Consider the following 23,067-nt stretch of genomic DNA (forward strand, 5'->3'; position numbering starts at 1 on the left):
TGGTTATGGAGGGTTTTGTGGACAAAGAGGTCTGTGTTTGATGTGGAGGTTAGGGAGGACCGGGATCATGTGGTCTTGGTAGTTTGTTGAGTTGTCTGGAAGAAAGGCCGTAGATGCTGTTGCAGTAATCAAATCTGAAAGTGATAAAGGCACAAGATCAGCATCTGGCTTTGGAGATGAAGAGAGATGGGCAGACCAGGATAATTTTTGAGTGGAAGAAAGTAGTTTTGGTGATGTGATGGATATGATTTTCCAGAGTGAGAGTGGAGTCAATAATAATACTGAGGTTGTGGACATGTGGAAAGGGTGAGGGAAGCTTTGTTGATGGAGAGGTTGAAGTTGTTGGTGGTTGTGGTGAGATATTTGGGACCAATAATGAAGAGGTCAGATTGTACACAGCTGAGTTGGAGGCAATTTATTTGCATCCAGGATTTGATTTCAGCCAGGCAATTGGTCAGGGTGGAGAGAGTTGGAGCAGAATGAATTGGTGGAAATGTAAACCTGGGTGTCGTCAGCGTAGCACTGGAGGCAGTGGCTTTAAGTCTTAAGCCTTTAGCTTGTTTGAATGAGTATGTTTTTATTTTGCTTTTGTTGAAAAAGGTTAACAAACACATCCATGCTCAGCAGAGCCAACACAAAAACTAAATAGCCACTACATCGCTGTGACTTATTCTCTTGGAGTTGTATGAACGTGGATCGTTTTCACGCCTCATGCAAACATGTGGCGGGTCCATTGTGCTGCAGGTAATACGCAGCCACCCTATTTTTGATGGACGCAGAGCTGTGACACTTAAATTCAGTGAAGGGAAGATCAAGTGGGACAGGAAGTTGGGACCGGAAACTACCTAAAAACACCCAGTGACTTTCAAAATATGACAATCCGTGTCAAATCAGTTCGTTTTTAGCTTGACTGCAATGACAAACGGACATAATGAGCAGAGCCAGACTAGGAGTCAAAAGGTTTGAGGTTTTACAGCCAAACATGAATGAAGAGAGAGTCTTCAATGGAGTGGGGAGCACGGGAACTTCTCGGTCTTGTGACTCCAGCTGTCTGTCAGTCATGCTGCTTGTCGGGCTGAACACGCAGCCGGTGCAGCGCAACGGTTTCGCACTGCAGACATATCTGATGTATTTCAGGTGTTAGACACCAGTGGCTATTTAAAATACTTTTGAAGGCACAGGTGATAAGAAGAGGAGCAAAATAACTCCTTTAGGATAAGTATTTCAGCTTTTTATCTCAAAATCTTCAATCAACACAAGAGTTTCTAAAAAGTAAAGACAGAAGGGTTGAAAACAGGTGTGTAATGGAATTACTTGATATTATAAGTTAGCATAACTCAGCTAGCTGTTGTTTCTTTATATACTTTGCATGATTTGGAAACCTACCTTATGCAGCTCCCTCTCTTTTTTATATATGTGGTTATTTACCCTTATGTATTATAATTATTTTATTTTATTTCTCTTTCTCTCTCTCTCTGTCTCTCTCTTCTTCTCTCTCAGATCCTAGTACTGTTTAACTTTAGGGTGTGATTTATTTATATTTTTTTTTTTTAAATAACTAACTCTGCATTCTTTTATTCTGCTCTGTTTTATTTCATCTTTTGCTTTTTAGGTTGTCCATTTTAACATCTGGCCGGGGACTACAAATGAAAATTAGCCTTTTGGCTAACTCTGGCATATTTACTGTAAATGTCTATTAATATGCATTGTCCCTGTAAATCAAATAAATTAAATTAAAATTAAATTAAATTAAATTAAATTAAATTAAAGCATAAGTGTTTAATTATATTTTTTCATTATATTTGAGCAGCTGTGTGCTCTTCAATAAGTGACTCAGTCTGACGTTCCAACTGGTGATGCTGATGCAGTTTTGCATGTGTGAAGTGCTGTTTCTCTGACCATTTTTATATCTAAATAACAAAAAACAAATCATGACATTTCAAGCAAATCTCTTTGTGAAGTTCAGTAAATGAGACGAGTTCTCCTCTTTCATAAATATATCTCAGTTGGGAATGACTGATTTTAGATTAACAAAGCATATTAAGATAGCAGGCTAGCTTAAGATTTCGTCTGACACCCACATTTGTTGGACAGAGTTGAGTTTTGGCGTCAAAGCTTGTGAAAAACAGTGAGGGAATTTTCTGTGTGTGAGTGTGTCTGTGAGGAAGTGAGAACAAAAAAAGAGAAGGATTTTTTTTTTGTTGACCATCAAAGTGAGCATAAAAGGCATATCACTGCCAGCCCAACATTTCCCTGTCATCCAAGCAGCATCCAACTCTCATCCTCGCCTTGATTTTTATTATTTGAATTTCATCGCACGGACGCGAGGGACGGCACAAAAACGCACAAGGCAGCGCTTAGTGACGTGGGCGATAACACACAGTGACGTGAGCACACTCCAACACACACCTTAAATCACACATGCACCCACGGATGTACATATTTATGAGATATCTGTCTCTTTATGCCCCAAAAAAGACGCACCAGCTCTTTAACACATGTGCAGCACTGTTCACTACAGCAGGATAAGTGAGCACAATCAATCAGTTATCCAGCTTCCTGTGGCTGCTCCCAGATTTCTTCCCTTTTGCCCTCTAGTGTCTTAAATATTTAGACTGTTTGACATCAAATGCATACATGAATGCCAATGAGGCCGATCTTTGTCCCCTGATCTCACACGCACTCACACACATGCACATAAAGGAGACGGGGTATAAAGAAGCAGCAGGGTGTAGTCAGACAGAACTTATCTCTGAAAGCGAAGATGAATGCAGAGCTCTTTGTAGTTTATAGCTTGATAATTGTACAGTAAAGCTTTATTTTGGGGCATTTTCTGAAGTTTTATGTGGGATTTGGTTATTGACAAAGTGCAGTGAGTGTCTGATCCTCTTGTCGCTCCAAGAAAAAAGACACTATCATCTTTGACACACACAAGGGAGTAAAAGAAGCCAGTCTGAAGCATCCTTTTGTGCTGTAGCCTTGTTCCTCTTGAAAGTGAAACTAGTAATAAGGCAGACCCCCTGAAGAGCCTGTCTATCACAGATCCCATTTAAGATCAGTCACATCTACATTCATCTTTTGCCTCTCAGCCATATCCCAACACTGACCCTCATCTTCTCCCTGTATTGTTTATTCCTTGTTCCCTTTTTGTTTACACATACTCACAAATAAGAATTTTCAATAAAGCACAAAATCCTTAGAGTTTGACACCCATTCCACCTGAGACCAGACTTCCAAACCATGGATGCAAAGAAGTATTTCCGGCAACACAGACATGATAAATGAGGAAATATAAACTAGACTAAACTGGGAAATAAGAAATGGAAATGTAGGCACTCTTGAGAGCTGAGATCAAGCTTGGAAGAATCTCCCTCTGAATGATATTTAGGGAGTCGGCTGTGTGCCAGACGCTGTTATGTTGTGTTTAAGTTTCTGGAGGAAAATCAATTTGCCATTTGCTGAAGCATTTATTTACCCAGTACTTTCGATATTTTCATGGAGCTCTTGTTGCCACTGAATGCGTCTGTTATTTTCAGCGAAATATTTAAATCTCTAGTTAGTTAGAATATACACATTGTGCAAATCATGAATACACTGACTCCCCTAAAGAGGCTGTGTGAATACTTCTGGGAAGTGCTGCTTTCCTTATCCGCTCTTTTCTTCTCACATAAATACAGGGTTTGAATGCGGGTCTGAATGCAGCTCAGAAATCACTTATTCTATCTGAAGTGTGCTTGTATTGGGCCTCTAACTGTGAATTTACAGTCTGACACAGCATGTAATCAAACCTGCAGAAAATAGAAGCTGTAACAGTAATGATTTTAAAGAGTCATATTGAAAATACCACCTTGCCAGTTCTCTTGGTTTTGACATGAATCAACTTGATACTTCAAGGAACTGCAGACAGTCAGCTCTTTTATCTGCTTTGTAGAGGATTGAGTGGTTGAGAGAAGAGTTTAGTAACTGTTCCTTGAAAGAGACGTTCCCAGGAAAGATCTGCAACTTCAGATTACTCAACTACATTTACAGGCCAGTGATAAAACTGTTTGTCAGGCCTCGAGCCGTTTGTTGTTGGTGCCACTCAGAGTTAAGCACCGAGCTGGTTTACTGAAGTCTCACATGGTGTGTCCAGACTTTTTTTAACTGGGGTATGGGCTGTGAAAGTTTAAATACAACTGCTGTAACCATCTTGGAGCAAATGAAGTTTATATAAAGGCTGTTTTCTTTATGCACAAACACGCTTCTCTTTCTCTTTAAATTCTAGCCAGAGCATCTTGCACAGCCTCTCTGTAAAAACATGATGTATATGCCAACAGGTCATGCAACCTGTGCCATGTACGCAAGTATGGCAGTGCAAATGGCGTAGTCTCTGGGAAAGGGTACCCGCTGTTATATTGGTGTATACGTTTAATTTTGAGGCCAAAAAAAAAAAAAAAAAAAAAACTATTTGTGGCATTAAGGCAACAATACACTTGTTTAAACATCTCACGTGCTATTTTCAGCAAGCCAGTTCTTTTAAATGTTTGCGAATCAGACACACAGCACTGTCCTGCATTCACAGTTATGCACATGCAGATAACTATCTCTCTTATGCCGTGGCCACACCAAACGCGAACACACGAATTTACTCGCGCGAATGGCCTGTCACGCGCCACGTGAACGCCCGAGTCTCGCCGCTGGACATTTTTTAACAAGCTGAGGGGCGTACGCGCGTTAGCGCGGTCCTGCGCATGCGGAGTAGAGAGCTCGTTCATTTGAAGACCAAAAGTCCAAAAGAGCAGCTGAAAAACAATGAGCTGTGGTTCCCAAAGCATGACAGGAGAGTGTGTGAAAGCTTTGGAGATCACAATCAATGCCTGCTGCCTCTCCCTGGTGATCCACCAGCCCTGCTTGGCTGTTCCCTGCGATCTCATCCTCGATCCCCCGAACCTCTGACCCCCCAGTACCCCCGACCACCCGAGCCCCCGACCCATGTTCCCGGAGGTCTCCCTGGGGATAATGAAGGGGTGGAGGAAAGAGAGGAGCACAGAGAACTTCCATCTTTTCCCTGGCTCTGCCCCTGCCCCACTCTTTCCTCCTCTCTATCAGGCTCAAAACTCCGCTGAGGAAAACACAGTAGGACTCAGTGATAGCCCGTGCAGGCAAATCCAGCTGGGAACGAATGTTTACAGAACTTACATTCAAAACCTGTCTCCTCAGAGACTTTCACCAAAGCCTGCTCCTGTTTTTCTGGTCTCTGTAGAGTTCACACGTCGTATCGTATAACTCTGGATGATGACACACCACACAGATTGTTTTCTCCTCCATCCTCCGGCGGAGTTGGAGCCGGAGCAGGCGGCAGTTGCCCCCCAACGTCGTCAAAACAATGACGTCGTGGGGGAATATTTTGAACTCGAGCGTATTCGCGTCTACCGGCCAAACGCGTGAACGCTCCAAACGCACCGCGCCAAACGCGCCCGAGGCGAATCGGTGGCTAAACGCATCTTTCCATTGACTTTGTATGTAATCGCGCTGCAAATTCGCGTTTGGTGTGGTCGTACCATTAGATACTGACACTGACAAAATAAAGGAGGACAAGGTCTTGGCAGTGCCCCCCAACCCCACCCCCTCAAAAATCAAGTTTTTTTTTTTTTTTTTCATATAGCACCAGATCACAGTAGAAGTGATTAAAAGTTACCTCTCTCATTAATCAGGTCTATACTTTGTTTGTTTGTTTTTTTTTTGTTTGTTTTTCTAAACAGACTTAATAGCCTCAATCGCACTTGGCAAAATTCCACACCAACTCTTTCACATGCACAGTTTCGAAGCCAAAATTCCCCCGTCACAGGCACAGCCATTGGCGGCCGTTGTGCAGCCAGAGTCTGCACAGTATAGACTTTGAGGGATTCTGGGAGAATCTGAGTGGAGCTGGGTGAACTTTTTTTTTTTCTATTTTATTTTATTTTATTTTATTTTATTTTATTTTTTTGAGAGTTTAATCTCTTCTTGGCTCTACCTCCTAACACATTTTACTATCCCTGAAAAAAATACACAAGATGGCAGCTGTTAATCATCGTTAAACTTAAAGTAACACCACATCACATTTTAATCCAATCATGACCTCTTATAACTAATGAAAACAAAACTTTTCAGATAAAGAGAACTTGAATACAAGGCAGTCAGTAAATATATTTAAATCACCACAACAATCGGGTTTGAGAAACATTTCTTTGAGGTGTATTCATTTTTTAAAGTTTAAACCACAGCCCATCTGGAATGACTAGAGAGTCAGATTTTTTTACCTATACTGCAGCCAACCACCAGGAGGAGCAGTTTTTGTGGCGACCTCACTTTGAGCCGAGCAAGATGACATTCATTTTTTTTTACGGTCTATGATTTACACATTCAGGCAAGCACATTCCATATAGCGGACAGAGAGCTGGGAAAACCACCACAAGAAACATTTTCCAGCGCCTTCTCTGTAAAGATGCCACACTTGCTCTCCTATGCTAGGGCCCCTGATGCTGATTGGGTGGCCCGGGTTTCAGGTCTGGAAAACACTACCAAAAGTGTGTTTTCCATGCCTCGAGTCATACTTAACAGCAGGTTTGCCCACTATGAGAGTTTCGTATAAAAACGAATGAGGTGTGTACAAGGCCTCAGACTCCATTGGTGTTTTCTTTACTCTTATCCTAAAACATCACCATTATCCATGTTTCTTGGACGTGATTTTCCTTCTTCAAGTCTGTGAACTCCTTTGCCCCATCCACACACTTTGTGCTATCCTTTTGCTTTTTACCAGCTAGATTAAAAATTGACCTGACTGTCTCCGAGGCTTGCTGTAATAACAGTGAGGAAGCAGTGGGCTTGAGATAGATCACAGAATGCAGTGATCAAGTTTTTTTAACACATCAGTGTAATTAAATTAATTAACTAACCAGCATGCAAAACAGGTCAGGGACATTGATCTTACTGGTTTTAAATCTTCAAAGCAAAGACTCTTGCACAAGCCCTGGCTATGAATGAAATTAGTCAGGATTAATAAGCTTTACTTAATGAATGTTAGATGTCCACAGATTCTAAAAACCTTGGATTAGTGTTGGAAATCAAACTGTACCCACTGTAGACTGTAGCGTTTGATGCAGAGAGTTGTAAAGCTTTTATTCCCATAGTTATTTATCCTCCCTCTTTTATTGTGATGTGAGTGCAAGTGTTTAAAGCAGTCAGCTCAGGAGTCTTCTGGCTCCCAGTCCAGTTATACATGAAGGCTGAACTTTGCTCCCTTTGAACAGAAGCAAGGGCCCAATAAACAAGAGCACAATTTATTGCTCTTGTGCTTTTAAATCATCTTTAGGGATGTTTTTTCATCCACAACAACACCAGAAAAGCTGAAAGTATCAGATTAGGAGGAAGGAGATCACGTTTAATGAAATCATGAGGCATTTTAGTGATACGCCAGTTTGCTGATGAGACTGAAGCCCTGTTTCTCAATAACTATTGATTTCAGAAGTTATGAGTGCTTCTGAGAAATGCACTTTTATTTTTAGTTGTTGTTATTGAGATAACATCTCTGAGGAACTGCTTGTACATGCTGTAAAATCTTCAGAGTGCTTGTATTCTGTCTAGCTGCAGGGGATACCGAGTGCACTTTGAAGCAATGTGGTGCATTAAACTATCTGTAGGCTGCGCTTTGCCTCACTCATACACAAACCAGTTGATGTAAAGAGCTCATTTTTATGACACATAGTCATCATAAAGTCTTGTCACCAGACCAGAGAACATATCTGTTCAAATCAGACTTTGACTTCTCGGAAATAATGGCAGAAACTATCAAACATGAGTGGGCGATTATGATTTTGGCCTCTCTTGCCGGGCTTCAAGCAATGCTTTTGTGGATAGATGACGCACTCTTATCCAGTGGTTTTACATAATTCTGCAGGCCCCTTTTTGGTGGGGAAAAAAAAGCCCTTCTTCTCCTCACCATTACATCAACACATACATCTATGAAACTCAAAGGTCCCATATTATGCTCCTTTTCTGCAGTTTACTACGGATCATTGATGTCTTCATGAAATGGTAGTTACATGTTTTGGTTCAAAAAGCCAATAAATCAAGCACAGCAGCATTGTTTCCTGGCTCTCATAGCCCCTCTGTTCAGAACGCTCTGATTTAGTGGGCGTGGCCTTCATATGTAAATGAGCCACCGCTGATACCGCCCCGCTCTCTTGCATCACTGAGAGCGGCGCCACGAGCTCCGAGTGCACAATGTTCCGCAAACAGCGAAGCTTGTTTACCGTAATATTACATGCTAAAACAACAGGCTAACTGCAGCTACAGTTAGCATCCTGAAGCTAACACAGAGACAGGGGGGACACTGAGGTAAAGCTCTTTTATCTGCTCCACAGCACACAGCATTTAAAATACTCACATTTCCAGAGTCCAAGGTTTGTTGGCGGATGGTTGGTAATGTGCCTGGGTTCAGGACCAGTCTATTCACTAGCCTCCTGCTCTACTGTCTAAAGTTGGAAAAGCAGTCAGCTGTGAAGTGACTAACACAAACATGCACAGTTTTACTGAGTGTAGCTGGCACATTTTCTTGATAAATGAACTCTAGCCACTTAGTCTTGTCTTCTTCCAAGATGTGCATGGAACCATATGGCTGTTTACAGCCAAAAACAAAGCAGTGATGGCTCTTTAACTTTGGCATTCTCCTCAAATCTCTCCAGCAATGGGGAGAGGAGTGGGCGGGAAGGGGGTTTGGGGGTATCTGCTCAGGTGGACCAATCAGGTCAGACTCCTGATTGGTCAAATTAGTGAATCGCTGACGTCGGCATATCCCCAAAATCCAAACAGCTCGTTTTAGGTCAGGATTTTAACTTCACAAGAACTACTAAGTACAGGTTTTGTCATTAAATACCACATTTTGTGGGCTGGGAGGAAAGCCAAAGACCCACAAATTTCACTAAAAGACTTAATAAAGTGATTTTTGCATTTTATGGGACCTTTAAAAACACCACTAGACGTCATATTTTGCAATCACATTCTGTAAAATAGTTCAGAACATTTTCTGCAAAAAACAGAATTGCAACCTCAGGGTATGACATGGACTTAAAAACAAGCTTCCTTAAAAGGCTGAAAGCTGGAAGTGACACTGAAGCATATGGCTTCCAAATGTTCATGTGTGGGCAGCGCACTGTAGGTAGTGGTCAAGCCAGGGCAGAGTCTGACTTGTTAATGTTGCAGCAGTTGTGGTGTTCAGACAAAACCAGTTTGTATTTACATATTAGAACTTCAAACCAACTCCAGCACGTGATGAGCAGTGCAGAATTGTGTGTATTGTTGTTATGCATTGCTGCGCTCCTCCTGATGTGTAGAATGGATTTTGCAATAATGTATGCTTTAGTTCAGGATGACGTTAAAAAATAGGGATAGACCGATTATCGGCCGGGGCAGATAATTGGCATTTTGAGGCATATCAGCATATTTAATCTGACGGCCAATGAGAAACAAATTTGAAACTGTGTTGCAGCTCTGATGCAGCCGCTCGACTGTCTGCTGTCACTATTCAATCCCCAGCACTGTTCCACCCACAGTCCCATCTGATTGGTTACAAGCAGAGCCATGGCTTGGGTAACAGCCAATCAACAGAGGAGTTATTACAGTTATTGAAATTTTTGGAAAACTTTATTTACTGTAGAAAACTTTAGCTATTTGTTTTTTTAAAGTTTTCATTTAACTTTATAAATCATGCTGCTGAGCCTGGGAGCCGTTTAACAAACATATGCTTGAAAACATTTGAATGCAGTTAAGTGTTGGAGTTTGTATTATTCAAAATTTTGACACCAATATTTTCACTTTGACTGTAAATTAATATCGGCTTCAAATATTGGTTATGAGCCTCCTTGACTTCAAATAATCGGTATTGGTCCAGAAAAATCCATATCGGTCTACCTCTATTAAAAAAGATGCAAGCTATGACTGTCTTATGTGAATAATATTATGCATCCACCTGGTTTGGGCAGAATGCAAGAATACAAAGATCACACACTTTATTTTGAGTAAGTGAAAAAGAAATTAATTGAATGCAAACTAATTTTTTTTGTTTTTTGTTTTGTTTTCCAGGCAGGAGGTAACCTGTCCAAACCCAGCCATGTTTGCTCGGCAGCCACTGTGACAAAGTAATTGCCTCCCTGCTAAGGATGTTGCTGCACATCATTAAAATCACTGGCCTCTGTTATCGTTCCCTTTTAGCGGACTAATAAATATATTTGCCTCATACAACTAAACTTAACTTTCATGGGTAATTACTTCTTTTCTTTTTGCGACTAATCCGCAGTGAGACTCATCAAATGAAGCAGAGGCACGTCCCAGTCTGAGCTTCAGTTCATTAGTGAGCATCCGTGTGCCGTGCACACACAAGTCAGGCTTTAATACAAAATGCAAACTGTATGCGTTTTCCAAATGAATTGAGTGATGCGTAGTAATAACAAAATCTCATTGTGCTGTGGTGATAGTGAAATGGCGATTATTCAACAGTGCAGTCATTTTTGCCAGCGGACCTTCTCATACATAATGCATCCAAATCATTGCATTTTTCCTCCATTCTGGGCTACAATGCATATTTCATCAAGTCAGTGAAATATTAAGCACTCTTATGATTTGATATTCTCTTCCAAAGGGGAATTCAGTTCATATATTTCCTTCACATCACTCGCTTCTCCTCGGGGACCAAACTTCAGGGGGATGTCTTTGTTTGGCTTGTTTGTTTACTTCTAAGATGTTTGATTGGTTGATGCTGAGGTAATGATCAATGAGGCAACCAATCAATTTGAGAGATTATCAAGGCTCACAGGCCATTGATCCATAAGAAGGCCTCGGAGCTGATCAGGAGGCTGGGCTCACTCCAACTCATTTGACTGAAACTGGAGAAGCTCAAACTGCGGCTGCTGCTTCTCTCTGCTGTCAAATTTCTCAAGTCAACTGTTATTCAGGTGGAGAGATTGATGTGAAATTATATGAAGAGGAGATGGAGAGGTGTGTGTGAGGGACGGTAAGTATAAAATATAGACACAGAGGTCTACTTCTTACCGCTCAATCTTCTGTTGGAATAAAAAGACATGACACTTTATACTTCTGAAGCCTTATATAATTTCTCTGCACTGTCACATTTGGGCTGTACTGTATTTTTAAGTGCCGTCTCGTCAGAAAATAATCTTCAGATAATGAAAAATGATCACTTTTCACCCACATGTCAAAAGTTATTCTTTGCTCAGTATGAAAAGGTTGCTGGGTATAAAAGTTTCAGAAGATGTGATCCAAGTCTGACGTGTCTTGAACATTTTTGTCATTTAAAAAGAACTCACCCTGTGGCGGATGAGCAAGCAGTGCTACTTTTAGCACCTTTAAGACATGCTGCTGTGAGAGATACAGTTAGCGCTGTCTGATTTCCATCACAGTCAAAAAAAAAAAAAAGATTCACTTAGGTTGTTATTTCTGGTATAAGGTGTTTGACATTTGGTATTTAAGTGTCTATGTTCTTTATAAGAGGTAAATCCTGACACATTCTGCTGTTTTCAGTATTTTTGCTAAGCTAACCTTCTTCTGACCAAAGATTCATCCTTCAGTAGTCCTAATTTCTGTCTAAAAAATCACACCATGCCTCTTTAAAGGATACATTTACTCATTTAACTAACCTCACTTTATCGCCAATGTCTCACTGTTTACTCTTTGCTCAGCCAACACTCCCCTTTTACTGCTAATTTACTTAACCAGTCAACTTAAAAGAAATCTATTCCTGTTCCCCGTACTGTCCTTGATCTGGTTTAAAACCTACAAACTTTAATGCTGCTCTTTGCAGCCAGGACACAAAGTAAAAGTGCTGACACAAAGTGACAAGACGTAACTAAAATGTATGAGCATGTTAGCGCTGGTGGCAGCCCCGAGGAGTAAGAACTAAGCACATCTTTTACATTCATTCAGACCACTGTGCATAATGGACCAAGGACAGGGTGTCTTTAAATCCTTTCAAACACCAGCACTTTTCTGAATAATCCCATGAATGTGTTGAATATTTTCTTTTGCTGGTGGATCATTGTGAGGTGGTGAAAAAGCCTTGACGAGTACTCAGCCTCCCTTACATCATCAGCTTGGTTGCTAAAAACACACGTTGCTTTGAGTACTTTACGCTTACAAACAATCTCATTCAGCTGTATGAAGTTTACAAGTCAGGTTTTGAGATGTTATTCAACCTTTTTGGTATTTTCAACATATTTTATCATGCATCATATGCCTTCAATTGATCATAAAGTGTCATTTTTGTATATTAAAGTCCTCTCAAAGGCGTCCATTGCGAAGCATTTATCATAATCAGACCAGTGGTGTCTGATATATTGGCTCATATTTTGACCTTTACTTTCAGCATCCTCATCAGCTGTTTTAAAACTCTGCAACAAAGTCCCAAAAAGAAGCGTCCTCCCTCATTCATCAAAAGCACATCAGATATGTGGTTGAGTTAAAAATGTTTCTCTTTAATTAGAGTGCCCCCCTCAGGGCCATTACTATAATGTGTTAGAACGCCAGAACTCTTTGAGTGCTGATACATCATCCCTCCAAGCTTCATTAAATTTAGGCCTGTGATGTCTGTGATGTCACCTGAGATATAATGTACTGATGGTCGATTAACACAGCCGTTGACTTCATTCTGCGGCTGACAGTGATCTATTGTGATGTTCAATCTGTTCTTAAGCATATCTTTAGTCTCATACGCATCATTACCACTTGTCATGGGAAGGTTATGTAATCTCAGCAGGATCTGCTTTAAATATAACTTCAAATGATAGTAAAATTAAGAGTGTAGGCATAACTAGTTTTCCTCACCAGGTTACAACCTGTTTTTTTAATTGTAATCCCTGTTTAAAAGTAAGTCGAGTAAAACATTTATCCTGTAGCTTTTTGTCTCCTGTCTTGAAATATTTAAATCTAAACAAGCTAATTTATGATACACATCAGATAAATTATCAGCTAACTCTAGGTTTTTTGTTTTGTTTTGGAGTGGGTTTTTGTAAGTTTAAATGCTGAGCACAGCATTTCAATCAAATCACAAATCATGTGGCTCAATAATATAAAGGGACTTTGAGGACTATCCAGGGAAGCAAGTGTTTCAAAAGATCTGCTTCCCATGAGCAGTTGCTGTCATGAGAACATGGCTGTATCCTAAATCACTCCCTATTCACTATATATTGAATACACCATTTTGTTGTGCTGTCTGAAATCTGAGTGAGCATGGTCATTCACTATATAGTCCACTCAATGTATCCCACAATGCATTTTAAAGAGAAGTGTATTGGCGATGCTCACTATATGAGCAATATATACCATCATGCATTGCAGTTCAAACAGAAGAAATGGTTGATATCATAATTACTGATAACATGAAACAACATTAGAAACCGTCAGAGAATAACACTTATCTAGCTGTTTCATCTCGGTCGAGCGCGTCTCACAACTTCCAGCAGAGAATCAAACAACACAGAAGTTAGTAGCTGAACCTGCAATTGCTGGTGATGCATTCATCGGACCTTGTAATTTTCAGACACAGCATAAGTTGCTGCACGAATATATATAGTTTATTTACTTAAAAATGAAGTGTAAAAAAATATTTAATTATAATAGAAATAGAAATAGAAATAGAAAATACTTTATTTATCCCCGAGGGGAAATTCAGGAGTCACCGCAGCATTTAAGAAAACAAAAGTAAGAAAGAGTATGGAAAGTGCAAAAAGGTCCAGAAGAAATTAGATGACGACCTCCCGTCCACCACTCGTCCACCACTCTCCAGCCCAGCCAGTCTCCACCTCCACAGGGTCCAGGACTGAGCCTCCCCAGCAGTCTGTTCAGTCTCTGTTTCCTGGATCCTGTCTGCTCACAGCAGGTGAAGCTCCTCTAATGTGTCGCTGGCGTCCGATGTACAGCACGATGCCGCTGGGTTAGCACGGCTAGCTCGTCCATCCCCCGGAGCTGGATCCCACGTTCCCAACAACGATGGATGGAAGGACAGGTCCACATCGTCACCTCCCAGCTCACACCCGAGAACCGGCACGTCGTCCTCACCTCCTCCTCCTCAGCTCGAGGGAAATCATCAAGCCCTACACTAGTTAGCATTGACATGCTACAGGCTGCTAACAGCTGAGTTTACATGTAAACAATGCAGCCATGGTTACATGTAGGATCTCCAGACAAACACAGGAGAAAAGTAGTCAAAAATATCGCCGGAGCCACAAAAAGTTTGGTGTCCATGACCGACAATGAACCATACAAAGTGATGATCCACTCCAAATACAAAGATGACGAAAAAGAGACGAAAAAATTACAAGAGACGGACAAAGACGAGAGAGCTGCTGCAACAGGCAGCTACTTGGGTAGCCCCTAGCTATATATATATATATATATATATATATATATATATATATATATATATATATATATATATATATATATATATATATATATATATATATATAAAGAGAGGTAAGACTTTTCATGTTCACAAAGAAAGTCCTCACAGAGACTTTAACCAAATAGAATAATTAAAAGTTTCTTTCTTTACTCATTGACCTTGTAAGAAAAGTAATAAAAAGATCATTAAATGAAATGTTAAGACAATATAAATTAATTAGGCTTATTAGGGGTAGCTGCATGGCATGAGCTATTTTAAATAGGTATATCTCTAATCTATTAAATGTCAAAGACAAACACTATTATGATCTGAGTTACACTATTCTGTAGGAAACGGGTATATTTCTGTCTCTGATTGTCTTTGTTGTGCCAATTATCTTGTTGAACAATCTCCAAATTAAAATTAAACTTTCTGAGTTTGCACCTGACAAATTTTCTCCTGTGTTGGAAATATCAATTTCATAACAAAGACATTAGAATAGCAACAAGCCTGCTGTTATCTCATAATTTGGGTTGCCAGCATGGCAGGTGTTCACACTGATAACTCTGGCCCAGGTGCAGATGATTTGGTAATAACAAGAATTGGTGTGACTGTGGTTTCATATCCTTTACATGAGTCTGAAGGGGTTCATCAACACTGGTTAAAAATGGAGGGGTGCAAAAGACTGGCCAATTTGGCTATTGCACACTCTTTGAGAACTCAGTTTGATTTAAACTTATCCGGAACAAGAAGATTTTCGGTGCAACCTTGAAAATAACCCTGGGGAACATTTCCTAAGAGGGATTTCCCCCCAGGATGGTCATTTAATGTTTCTTGCGCTGAGAGTCGTCTCACATGTGACCTAAAAATTGTGCTTGATTAATGGAGCTTTTGAAAGAGTAAGAGTTACCTAATCTGACCTCAATTTACTCTAAACCTCACCAATGTACAGTGGGGAAAATAAGTATTGAACTTTTTTCTCATCACATTTATTTCCAAAGATGCAATTCAAACAAAATTTCTACCAGACATTGGTATTAACTCAAATAATCCACACATGAAAAGAAATCACAACGTTCAGGTCCATAAATCATGATTATGTGGAATTAAGTTAGACAACACAGGAAAAAAGTATTGAACACGCTAACTGAGACTCATCCAATACTTAGTGGAGAAGCCTTTGTTTGCAATGACAGCTTCCAGATGCTTCTTGTATGTTTGAACTAATCGCCCACACTGCTCAGGTGTGATTTTGGCCCATTCCTCTGCACAGATTTTCTTTGAATCTGGAATATTCTTTGGTGCCCTCTGGTGAACCCTTTTCCTTAGTTCTTTCCACAAATGTTTAATTGGATTTAAGTCAGGTGATTGACTAGACCATTCTAACAGATTGATTTTCTTTTTTTGAAACCATTTGAGAGTCAACTTTGCCGTGTGTTTTGGATCGTTGTCCTGCTGGAAGGTCCAGCCACGTCTCATCTTCATCATCCTGGTGGATGGCAGCAGATTCATATCAAGAATTTCCCCATACATGGCTCCATTCATTGCTCCATCAATTATATGAAGTTTGTCACTACCATGAGATGAGAAACAACCCCATGCCATGATGCTTCCACCTCCAAACTTCACTGTTGGTGTAGTGTTTTTTGGCTGATGTGCAGTGTTAATTCTCCCTTTAAACATGGTATGTAGTATGACAGCCGAAAAGTTTAATTTTGGTCTCATCTGACCAGACAACATTCTCCCAGTATTCTACAGGCTTGTCCAGATGCTGTTTAGCAAACTTTAAACCAGCTTCAACATGCCTTTTCTTGAGGAATGGAGTCTTGCAGGCTGAGCGTCCATAGAGGCCATGGCGGTGGAGTGCATTCTCTATTGTTTTCTCTGTAATAATTGTACCTGCTGCCCCCAAGTCTTTCTGGAGCACTTTAAGGGTGGTCCTTGGCTTGTTGAGTACTCTTCTGACAATCTTTCTGACTCCCTGGTCAGAAATCTTGCAAGGAGCTCCTGCGCGTGGCCTGTTGATGGCCCCAACGGAGCTGACTGGCATCAATTTGCTCTAGCTGACTGGCATCAATTTGATGTTGGTTTGCACTAATATAATTAGTGCAAACCATATAATACCAACTGACAGATTTCAGGTGGTATGGTGCATTTCCTTGCCAAAGTGTACAGCCTTTCCATGGTGTGTTCAATATTTTTTTCCTGTTATCCCACTTAATTCCACATAATCAGTATTTATGGACATCATTTTAGAAGACTAAAGATCTTTTATTATGAACTCACACTGCACTCACAGGGTACCTCTTATTTTCTCTACACTGCACTCTCCAATTAAGTGGCATAATTAATAATTAGAGTAACTGAGTGATGCACAGGTATGCTAAAAATTTAACTTTTTACAAACAAAAAAATACAAATAAAGGTTTATGTGATTAGTTGCTTTCCACATTCTTGGCCTGTATCTTCAGTATGGTACATCATATACCATGGATCAGCATTCACATGCAGCACACATGCATGCAAAAAATTCAAAGTTCAGCATATTTCCCTCTAAACAAATGTGCTGCAAATTAAATAATAGTTTGCTGTGATAATTGCTGAACAGCTTCAAGCAATTCTGGTGGGACTGATTAACCAAAATAGATTCTAAAGCCACCTTTCTCACATTTATGCTAGCCTGCAGGATCCTCTGCATCTTCTGCTGATATAACAAAACAGCCTCCTCATGCACACACAACCAGAAAGTCCTTCAAGAGGAGTATCCAGCTATTAAACAAGCATACTTTATAACAACACTTTTAGTTGTTGTGACATGTTGGACAACAACACGGTTAAGTGAACAATGTTTTTTTTTTTTTTTTTTGAGCCCCCTTATCTTTGCATTGTGTCTTAAAAGTAAAGGTAGACTTCATTCTCACTACAAGCAGCACAGTAAAGTTGTTAAAATTTTGCCTTTAGGATTTCCTTAAGCATTCTCAGAAACAAAGGAGATGGTGGTTTGTCTATAGAAGGGTTAAAAAACATTGCATGAATAGCTTGCCAAGGGCACAAGCCAAGAATACTGCATTTTTAGCATCACTAACATCACTTTGACACGTGTTTGTCTGAGGAGGCTGTAAGAATCTGTGTTTGTGTCCACTGGCTTGTCCAAAATAACACATTTTTTTCCAGGAAAGCAGCAGGACTGTGTTTTTTTTTGGCTCCCACTGTGGCAATTTTTCCCTCCTGTCTCTTTGGATGATTGCTTTTGTTGTCCATTTAATTCTAACTTGAAATTAATGTGTTAACAAGTTAAAACATTAGTTTGAGGTTGGTTTCCTTGTGAGTTATTTGGCTGAATAAAAAGTGAAATAAAAAGTTTCTCAGGCTTCCCTGGCTCCTTCAGTGTGACCGGTTTTGCGATCCTAAGATGTGACAAAAAGTCCTGATGAAGGCTTTGTGCAGAAATGTTCTGGCCGAGTACTCTGGCAGAATCATCCATTGCCTCTCTACCTCTGTCACTCAAGCACCTAGTTGACTTGTGATATAATAAGACTTCTCTCGAGAGAATGTAATTTGCAGTGGCACTCACAGTTGGATGTCATGTGATATGCTCTTAGCTAAATTTCATTTCTTTTTCTGAATACATGTTACACAATAATCTCTTTAGACACAAGTTAATGATGGTTAAATAATAAAAATTAATCAAATACAAGGTTAAACTTTTAAACTTTTTTTTTTTTTAAAGTCATGCTTTTGTTCATTGGTGTGATTGACTGGTAATAAACTGAGTGAAAGCTGGACTAGTTGCTTATGAGATGCTGGGAGCTGGCAGGGGGGAATTACAGCCTCAGAGGCATGTCAGCGATGAACAGTGTTTTAGAGACCTAGGATATTTCATCTGAGACATGGACACTGACAAGGCTTGGAACAGTTTTAGAGCTGTGCTGTTAAGCAGCTATGATTATCATGAGTGTCCTGAAATATTCTTGCTTTTAGCAGAACTAGGCAAGGCAAGTTTATTTATAAAGCACATTTCGGCATTGCAATTCAAAGTGCTTTAGGTACGGAACAAATTAAAAGAAAACAGTTAAAATTCAATTAAAATCAGATCAAAATTAATAAGATACAGTAAAACAATAAGATTAAAAACAATTAAAACAGATTTTAAGATAATAGTGGCAGTGCAGAGTTAAAGAGAAGATATTAAAATGAATAGTTAAAACGCTCTAATAAAAGGCAGTTGTAAAAAGGTGAGTCTTCAACCTGGATTTAAATGAGCTCAGGGTTTCAGCAGACCTGATATTTTCTGGCAGCTTGTTCCAAATGTTTGGAGCATAGAAGCTGAATGCTGCCTCTCCATGTTTGGTTCTGACTCTGGGGACTAAAAGCAGACCTGATCCAGATGACAAGTGGTCTTGATGGTTCATATGGGAACAAAAGATCGTTGATGTATTTTGGCCCTAGTCCATTCAGAACTAGCGAGTAGGGACTGGCAAACCATACCGTGCCCAAGCATGCTTCAGCCCTAAAGCCCAGATTGTTCGGCCAGTGTGACCACAAGCATTTCGAAGAGGTGTGTTTCAACACGTTTCTCTTCATGCGTGAGCACAAGCATGGGGACATGAGGTATGATGTATGACGTATGATCGCTGACAACTCCTTTCTACAATCATTTTAAACATTAGCTGGATATGAGAAGGCTGTGTCGGACCAAAACAACTTAACATAAGCCAAAAAAGTCTCTGAAATCGTAGCAGTGCTCTCTGTGTCTCATTGTGCTGACCTTGATGAGATCATGCTTTGTGTAATCAGACTGTTCACGATGACATAGGTGGGCCAAGCATGTGCCTAAAGTCTGGTTCATATTGGAGTATTGTGATTGCTGGTCGTACTCTCCAGCTGAGGAATGGGGGCCATCGTGCTTGAGTACAGCACAGTTAAAATGGCCAGTGTGACTGTGCTTTAACTGGCTTCTTCTTTTCAGTGCTACAGTCTTTTTCTATTACCACCAAGCTTCAAAAAGGAAGTCATTTCCTCCTTTCATCATTTTCAGACTGGGTAGCTGTTTGAGGTTCAAATGATGAACTGCTGTGTTCCTGGTTTACAAATTTAAAATTGAACTGTATCCAACAAAGTGCCATTGTTTTACCCTGGTGCTTGGTTGGCACTCAAGAAAGATTACAGACTCTTCATCACTTTTGACTTGGCCATGGTAGGTACATGCACCTCCTTTAAAATACACTTTACAAGCCCTGTGATAGGTCAGCTTGGCAGTGTTGTGTATCCTGCTTTTTTGTAGTTAAACAGTTGAGAAGGTGCAAAGTGACATTTTATGATATTTTGTGCTGTTACAATTTTCAAACTGGTTTTGGTTCAGCCCGAAGAGACAGCAACATTTTAACGATGGAGGCCAAGATGTATGGAGCTGTGGCTCGTTATGTTTCTTACAAATTATGTGAGTTAATTACATTAGATAGTTTGTTGTTGTTGTTGTTGTTGTTGTTGTTGTGTTGTGTTGTGTTGGAGTACAGCAACCACATCTCTCATGGGCATCTACTTCCTCTTATAGGGAAGTGGAACACCACATTATGTAATAATGGCCCCATCTGTAATAATGTAATACATTTCCACTTCATTATAACGCAGCATTTTGCAGTAATGTGCCTCATGTTGTAATAAAATTCTAGAATGCAACATGTAATAAACTTTGCTGCATTATGTAACAATTTCTTACACATTGCATCACTTTTTACAAAATGTGGGTTCCCACTTATTTTTTAATAAGTAATTACCTACTATATAATGCAGCAAAGTTTATTACATATTGCATTCAAGAATTTTATTACAACATGAGGCACATTATTACAAAATGCAGTGTTATTACATAATGAATTGAAGTTTATTACATGTTGGGGTGTTATTAAATAAAGTAGCGTTAAGGGGGGGGGAATTTGCTTGCGCTAAACACCCAGCAATCAAACTATCTACGTGTGTCAAGCTATGCTCAGTCCGGTCTTGGTCTGTCTAAGCCGTTAACTTGCATTTTAATAGCGTGATCCCATGCTGCCGAAGCTAACAGACTGATTTTTTTTAGCTGCCTGTAAACAAACTGCCAGTATGAGAGACTGCAACCTAGTCTGAAGTCTGAAAAAAAACAGCTATACTGATTTGCACTGAAAGCTTTTAGCAACAAAACAGGAGGTCATGAAAAAAACACAAATAATAATTTTTGCATTAAGATGTTGGATGTCCATGTTTTTATTGTACAGAGCGAGAGGATGATTTAGAGAGCCCTGCTTGACCTGCTGCAGTACAGATGAGTCACAGAGTGGCAAGGAAAAAGCAGAGTACAGCAGAAAAATAAAAAGAACGATTCCCCCAAAAAATTAAAGAGCAAGCAAAACAGAGCAAAGAAAACAAAGCAGTGGAGCAATAGCAGTCCAGTGAAGAGTTCAGATTCTGCTGCAAGCTTTTGAGCATTATCCGTGTGTGTGTGTTGAAATCAAGCAGCTGTAGATGACCTAATAAGAACCGGGCCTTAAAAAGCTTGGCATTTCCAGAACCAGCTCCCTCCTATGTGCGCAAACTTGCTGATAGTTTTCAAGCAAACTAACAGCAAGTATGCAACCAGAAAGATGAAAGAAAAGTCAGCGTTTTTGTGTTGCAAAAGTTTCCCTGCTGCCCTTATCTCTCCCATCTCCTCTCTGCATTGTGTGTTAGCAGGTAAGTAGTTGTGTGTTTCTGTGTGCACCACTGCTTGTTTGTGTGCCCCTGAGGCCTAATAAGAAGTGTTAGGCGTGAGTGAGAGCCTTTATTCATTAGCTTTCACCGTGGTACCTCGTGAACGAGAGGAGGGAAGGAGGGGCCGGGGGGGAAGAAAGGAATGATGGGACACGGGGGGACAAAGGAGGAGAGTGAACATGAGAGCATAAAAAGCATTCAATTAAGACACGAACTGCAGGGTTCATTAAGCATGAGCAAGCCGATGAAAATGACCATCCATCAAGAGAGAGTGCCGTGGTTGCTTGTGCAGGCATGCACACATACTAAACACTTGATTACTATGGAAGAAACGCTCAGCACTGCATGTTCAACTAGTATGTAAACTAGCAGCACTGCTCTGAACTTATTCACTGCATGGACACTGGTGGTTCTTCTCCACCACTCTGTCTCCATTCCTTAACTTTTCCTGGTTGCTTTTGAAGGCTACATGTTCATTTCAGAGAGTTCAACTGTGACAAGGGAGCAGATATAAAAGTGTTTCTGCTAATAAGACTGAAACTGCTTTTTAACACCAGCTTGAATAACTTTAATATCATACAAAAAAGATGTAAAACTGACTTTAAAGGAGCAGAAAAAAGGGTGAAATATGAAATGTCAATACACTCACTGGCAGTTTTATTAGGCACACCTGTCCGACTTTCTAATCAGCCAATCACATGGCAGCAACTCAATGCATGTAGGCATGTAGACATGGTCAAGACGATCTGCTGCAGTTCAAACCGAGCATCAGAATGAGGAAGAAAGGTGATTTAAGGGACTTTGAATGTGGCATGGTTGTTGGTGCCAGACGGGCTGGTCTGAGTATTTCAGAAACTGCTGATCTACTGGGATTTTAACCCACAACCATCTCTAGGGTTTAAAGAGAATGGTCCCAAAAAGAGAAAATATCCAGTGAGCAGCAGTTCTGTGGGCCGAAATGCCTCGTTGATGCCAGAGGTCAGAGGAGAATGGACAGACTGGTTCAAGCTTATAGAGAGGCAACAGTCATTCACATAACCACTCACTACAACTGAGGTCTGCAGAAGAGCATCTCTGAACACACAATACGTCCAACCTTGAGGTAGATGGGCTACAGCAGCAGAAGACCACACCAGGTGACCCTCCTGTCAGCTAAGAACAGGAAACTGAGGCTACAATTCACACAGCAACACCAAAACTGGACAATAGAAGATTGGAAAAACGTTGCCTGGTCTGATGAGTCTGGATTTCTGCTCCACATTCGGATGGTAGGGTCAGAATTTGGCATCAACAACATGAAAGCATGGATCCATCCTGCCTTGTATCAATGGTTCAGGCTGGTGGTTTAGTAATGGTGTGGGGGATATTTTCTTGGCTCACTTTGGGCCCCTTAGTACCAACTGAGCATGGTTTAAAGTCCACAGCCTACCTGAGTATTGTTGCTGACCATGTCCATCCCTTTATGAGCACAGTGTACCCATCTTCTGGTGGCTACTTCCAGCAGGATAACGCTCCATGTCATAAAGCTGGAATCATCTCAGACTGGTTTCTTCAACATGACAATGAGTTCACTGTACTCAAATGACCTCCACAGTCCCTAGATCTCAATCCAATAGAGCACCTTTGGGGTGTGGTGGAACGGGAGATTCTCATCATGGATGTTCAGCCGACAAATCTTCAGCAACTGCGTGATGCTATCATGTCAATATGGACCAAACTCTCTGAGGAATGTTTCCAGTACCTTTTTGAATCTATGCCACCAAGGATTAAAGCAGTTCTGAAGGCAAAAGGGGGTCCAACCAGGTACTTGCAAGGTGTACCCAATAAAGTGCCCGGTGAGTGCATGTACTTTATGTTTCCAATCATGTTTATTGTGTGTATCACATGGCATGTGAGCCTTAGGACAAGCAATACAGAATATCAACCAT

The 23,067-nt window shown here is 40.5% G+C and overlaps 1 protein-coding gene across 1 annotated transcript in view; it reads left to right on the top strand.

The window, feature by feature from the left end:
* LOC141803338 (uncharacterized) overlaps positions 1–10,246 on the top strand; it is a 51,495-nt gene extending 41,249 nt beyond the window's left edge. The window contains exon 7 of the mRNA XM_074687303.1: positions 10,102–10,246. Coding sequence (XP_074543404.1) covers positions 10,102–10,161 — 60 coding nt within the window. The 3' untranslated portion in view covers positions 10,162–10,246. The remainder of the gene's footprint in view (positions 1–10,101) is intronic.
* Positions 10,247–23,067: the final 12,821 nt, after the last annotated feature.

Source organism: Halichoeres trimaculatus, unplaced genomic scaffold (genome assembly GCF_033239565.1).
Source record: "Halichoeres trimaculatus isolate MK-OKI-2021-1 unplaced genomic scaffold, fHalTri1.1 fHalTri1_scaffold_14, whole genome shotgun sequence".
Lineage (NCBI taxonomy): Eukaryota > Metazoa > Chordata > Actinopteri > Labriformes > Labridae > Halichoeres > Halichoeres trimaculatus.